The following is a 5,745-nucleotide window of genomic DNA, read 5'->3' on the forward strand; positions in this document are numbered from 1 at the left end:
TTTTTTCTAGGCTTGATTGTGTTTATGGGGTGCAGTCTAACATGTGTTAATGCTTCGTTTGTTAAAAAACGCATTATTTTTCACATAATTTACCTTTATTCCACACTGCTCTGTCCCTTCTCTGAGAAACGGGCTGATCTTTTCCTGTTTTTATGAAGCCCCGCCCTCAGAAATAGGCGATGGGCTCTGATTGGTTAGCTAGCACAGTGTTGTGATTGGCTCAACCGTCTCTAGTGTGCGTCTAAACATCCAGCCCCTCACCTCAGCGGCATGTGCTCCGATTGTATTGTAAACAACGGCATCGATAATATCGCTGATCAGTTTGAGCCTGATTAAGAAGCAGAGGATATTATTGAAGAGGATCGTGCAGAACCTGTGCAAGCACGGCTTTTAATGGTAGGCCTATGTTCTATGTGAAAATAAGTGTATAATTGGAACAGTTCATTGTCGGAGCTGAGGTGAATGAGGGAGAGAGATGCAGAGCGTGTGCAGAGCAGGGGAACGCGAGGAACAGTATTGAGAACCGTTGCTTTTGAACATTGATTTTGCAACCTGTGAATCCATTAGAATTGTTAGAAGACAGAATCGCGATTCATATATGAACAGATTTTTACGTGCACCTCTAGTTTTCTCTTCCTCTTCTCTAAAGCAGCGCAGCATGGCATCGCCCCCCTTTGCTGCCTTTGCCCGAAGGCGGGGTTTATCTGGGTTTGTGATGTCACAAATCCGGGAAGTAACTTGTTGTAGTCCCTACCAGCCGTTTTTGTAGGCATTAAACTGCCAGAATTTTAAAAGACGATATCTACGTTTGCATTGAACTTTCAGCTTCATAACTTTATGTCACAAATCCGGGAAGTAACTTGTTGTAGTCCCTACCAGCCGTTTTTGTAGGCATTAAACTGCCAGAATTTTAAAAGACGATATAACCGTTTGCATTGAACTTTCAGCTTCGTAACTTTGCAAATATTGTTTATGCTCAAACAGCAACATTACACACTAACTAATGTTAAAAAAGTGAAATCGCAATGAACCACCCCTTTAAATAAGATGCAGTAGCCTCATCATATCAGCATGAGTTTAGAGGCCTTCAGTTTATGGTGTAAATTTGCATTGCATTTTTGATACCGATTGCTAACTTATCCTGGGTATATGGCTATGCTCCCTCTGCTGAGGAGGGATTGTCACATTCATTAGCGAACAGCTTGCCTTGACTTGCTGCGCTGATCCTTTAAGATATTTTTATTTATGCTTGGTTGCCAAGAATGAGAAAACGAGCAAAACAACTTGCATATGTACATGGAGTCTGCCAGTTGTCAAAGGTGATGTCAGATGTGTATAAGGCGACGCTTTACTTATGCAAGACTTCAGCCCATGTCTGTTGACTTGTGACAGAAATAACCTGTAGCCATAAAGTCATCACCATACGTTCTCTTTCAAAGTGAGTGAGCCTGCTTGGCCGGAATGCCCCCTTCTTCTGGAATTAGTGTGGCATTTCGCACTTCTGAGATGCAGAGTGCAGGCTCAACCCACTTATCACTTGCTGGAATAACATCTTTGTCAGTTTCAGACTCGGCACTCAGTGTTTATTGGCTTAGTTTGAGCTGTAAAATCTGTCAAGCGACTGCTGTGATGCCGGGGAATGTCACATTGGTTTTGCTATGCTGTCATTGGCTGTGGAATACAGACACTGTTGCTCGCTGGTGGCGGAGACTGTCAGCTATGCAGTTTTGCTCGACCATGCGTGGTTCGACTGATAATGCCACCATTGAGTGGGGTTAAAGCTTCCCTAGATTGAAAAGTGATCCCGGTACCCAGCTGTGGCTTACCAGCTGTTCTGCGAGCCGGCCAAATGTAATCGTTGCATAATGCACGTTAGAAACCATCGAATCCTTGAACGGTTTTCTCCCTAACAGCTCTAGAATTGTCTGCTGCATGTATACGTGCAACATTAGCTTGTCTCCTGGCTAGAATGTGTATTATTTACTGTAGAAACCGATTTTAATTGCTTAGCACCTTTAGATGGGACAGATGAAGGATGCTGGGAATGATAATGCCGTCTGCCTTCCCTCCATGGTATCTGGATGCTCATTGTGCCTTCTTTAGACATCCGCTTTCAACATTTCATCACAAGCTTCTGTGGTCCTCTTGTGAGAGCTACCTTAGAAGTAATAGATGTGAGTTTATTATGGGTGCACTGATCACTATCAGGCCCATGAAAATGGTCTTATTGATTGCTCCCTCAGGAGGGAATGACAGTCTTGGAGACCTTAGTTCTTTTTGTGTGGTATATGGTGGGGTGAATTTATTTTTAAGTGATGGGTAAAAATAGAAAGGTTCTTAGAGATACTATTCAGTGTGTGGCAACCACCGCTTGCACAATAACCCAGAAAATCTTGTTACCGTCATTCTGTGAGACTTGCTTCCTGTTACCAGGGAACACTGTGCACATGATTCCAAACATCAACAAAGGAAGGAATGAGACCCCCTCTCGAGCACAAAGCTCTTATTCACTGCCCCCTCAAATTGATTTTTCTCTCTTTTTATTGAGTCAATTTCAGTCGAGTCTAGTTATGATTTTGGCCATTACTTGCACTCTTGGCCATGTTCATTGCAGGCTTTTTTATTTTTAAGTATGGCTTGAGTGGGATGCGGAGATCTGCACGAGTACGTTCAATTCATTTGCCGACGCATTTGACAACCTGAAACTGTCGAATAGGAGGTTTGTGGTCGCACGGCAGCGCTTATTCATTTCAGTATTTTAAGCTGCTGTTAAAATGCTCTGCTTTGTCACATTCAAAAGGTTTCAACATGAGCCAACTGGGATGTGAAGGCAAGTGATGACACCCTTTTGCAGGCACATCAGATAAGACGTCAGTGTTATCCCAGGGACTCGACCTTCTCTGAAAGGACTCGTTTGGTGTGCTAGCATGTGTCACAGAGCTCTGGCTATGGGTAGACATGAATCGAGCTTTTGCTTTCACCACCATGTTTCACTGCTTCTGACTTGCGTCTCCATCTAGCATTTCACAAAATGAAATCCTAATGCAATTAACCCGTCACCCCCCCTAACCACTGGCATTTATCCTTGAACATGAAAACCCGCTGGCCTGGTGATTAGCTCTATATTTCACCTTGTGGTTGTTCTTGTGTATAGTGGTTGGCTCTGCTCTTATGACAGACTGCAGGGTGGCTGAATCAGACCTACCGCCTGGATTGTTGGTTTAAGTCTCACAGCTCACCATGTAGCCCTTTGTTGCAGGGGATTATTGGTGTTGTTCTCCTGTCGTGCTCATTGTTTACTTGGGTTTGTGAGGCCGGGTTGCCACTAAAGAACCTCCTGTACATCATGTGTTTGTGTTGTCTTGCAAGCAGTGTTAATTTCATTGATGAATAATTTTCGTCAACGACATTTTTTTTCACCGACTATAACTAACTAAAACTCTTATTTGAATGACAAAAACTATGACGTAAATCTATTGACATTTTCATCAACGAATAAACACGAGACGAAAATGTTAGGGAGGGATGATTTGGGAAGAGATTAATTCAATTTCAGAACGAATCTGCTGCGTGGTTCGGAGGTTAGATGCATACATATGAACCGGCGGGACATAAGCTCACATACACTTGCTGCACGTCACATAAAACGTTCAAAAATGTCAATATGTGGGAGTAAGAGAAGAGCAGACATGGATAAATCTGACGACGCAAGAGAGAACTCAATTCGGTCCGATTTTCTGAGCGCAGACACTGAAGCATACTACACAAACAGAAAGCGCGTCTCACAGCGCGCGAGTACTCTTTCGCGTCGCATTAGCGGAGAATTACACACAAAACGATGTCGAATTGTCCGTTTTGACGAGTATTCACGTAAACACAGTTGATTACATCTTAAGTTAACATAAATAGTTGGGAGAACTTGTATCAGTACATTGCATCCATTGCAGCTGTGCATTCGGTTTTAAAGGGACAGCAGCCTAATTTAGTTGCTATTGTCCGAGTCATTGATGTTAATCAAGCAACAAAAGAAAGACAGAAAATCATGCACTGCTCTTGACTGAAAAACTTTAGTAGCCCTAAAGATTAATCTAAATTTATTTATAGAAATAAATATGTCTTCTTGAAAGAATGAAGAATATGGTAAACAAGCTGCTATAAAGAATGCATAATTAGCCTATAATACCATTGGTATTTCATTAAAAAGAAGACCATGTTCTTGTTCTTTATGAGAAGTGGTTTTATTTAATTTTAACATAAAGGCATGTTGTGTGTCACTGCAGTTAAATCATGATAAAACCTTAATATCAAACCTATATAATGAGTTTGGAAATTGTAGAGAAATGCTTAATAAATGCACTGTAACTAAACCCATTATATTTTAGCCTACTAAATTTACTGTAGATTTAGTCGATTAAAATCTTATGATATTTAGTCGACTAAAACTAAAAACATTTCAGATGACTAAAATATGACTAAAACTAAATGGCATTTTAGTCAAAAGACTATGACTAAAACTAAATCAAAATTTGCTGTCAAAATTAACACTGCTTGCAAGTGACTTTGGATGGTATGATCATGGTCAATTAACAGAAGCGGATTTTAATCAAATAACAGACAATAATTAGGTCCCAGTCTTTTGCATTTCAAAAGGCCTTTTTGGAAGTAATTGCATCTTCAGATGTTGAATTATCTGTTATGTTGACTTCCACATTGGGAAATGATCATTTCATTGACCTTGCTACTCTTGCATCATGAAGGCTATGAAAGGATGAATTAAAACTAATAATCATACTCTGTGTATGACTGTTTTTCTGTAGGAGAATCCATGAAGTTGGCCTCAGGAGAGTTTGCAGAGGATCCCTGTTCTTCAGTGAAGAGAGGCAACATGGTCCGTGCTGCACGTGCCCTTCTTTCTGCTGTCACTCATCTGCTTGTACTGGCGGACATGGCTGATGTGTACCAGCTTCTGCTTCAGCTCAAACTGGTGAGACATATGCACACACGTTTACCCTTTGAAAGGTTGATTCACCAAAAAGTGAAAATTGTTATTGTTTACTTAAGCGCTCATACACTACCGTTAAAAGGTTTTGTCAGTAAGTTTAATACTTTTTATTCAGCCAAGCATACATCACATTGATCAAAAATGACAGTAAAGACAGTTATGATATACAGTAAATTGGTATTTTAAATAAATTCTGACCGTTTTAACTTTAATAGCCTGAAAAAATGTATATTGGTTTACATAAACATATTAGGCATAGGGGTGTGCGATTATATATATATATATATTCGAGTATTTTGCAAAAAACCTAACAAAACACCTACGGAGTGCACACATACATTACGTGATGCAGTCTAATGGGTTAAACAGTGCACGTGCACATTTAGAGTGTGTTCTTTCACTGCGTGATTCAGTCTATTAAAATGCATTAAGAATGATTACAAAATTCAAGATATGGGGGCAGAAAACGTGTATGTCCATCCATCTTCATGGATAACGCACACACGCTCATTCACTCACACAGATCATGCTGCGGCCGCACTCAGACATTCAAGAACAAAATTTTTAGCGCTGCCCTGCAATTTTATCAACTAAATAGCTTAATCGCTCAAGAGCTACATTAACTTTCTCAAGGAGCTGGTAACATCATTGTTTCTAAAGGAATTAAAGCCACAGCTTCACTGTTAGAGAAATGCAGCAAAACGGTGGTAATTCATACATACACCGCCTCCCTCTCTCTCTCT

The 5,745-nt window shown here is 40.5% G+C and overlaps 1 protein-coding gene across 1 annotated transcript in view; it reads left to right on the forward strand.

Moving 5' to 3' along the window:
* LOC107680620 (catenin alpha-1-like) overlaps positions 1-5,745 on the forward strand; it is a 31,306-nt gene that overhangs the window by 4,695 nt on the left and 20,866 nt on the right. The window contains exon 4 of the mRNA XM_016476585.1: positions 4,818-4,984. Within this exon, the coding sequence (XP_016332071.1) occupies positions 4,818-4,984 (167 nt within the window). The remainder of the gene's footprint in view (positions 1-4,817; positions 4,985-5,745) is intronic.

The sequence above is a fragment of the Sinocyclocheilus anshuiensis genome, unplaced genomic scaffold (assembly GCF_001515605.1).
Source record: "Sinocyclocheilus anshuiensis isolate Anshui unplaced genomic scaffold, SAMN03320099.WGS_v1.1 scaffold328, whole genome shotgun sequence".
In the NCBI taxonomy this organism is placed as follows: Eukaryota; Metazoa; Chordata; class Actinopteri; order Cypriniformes; family Cyprinidae; genus Sinocyclocheilus; species Sinocyclocheilus anshuiensis.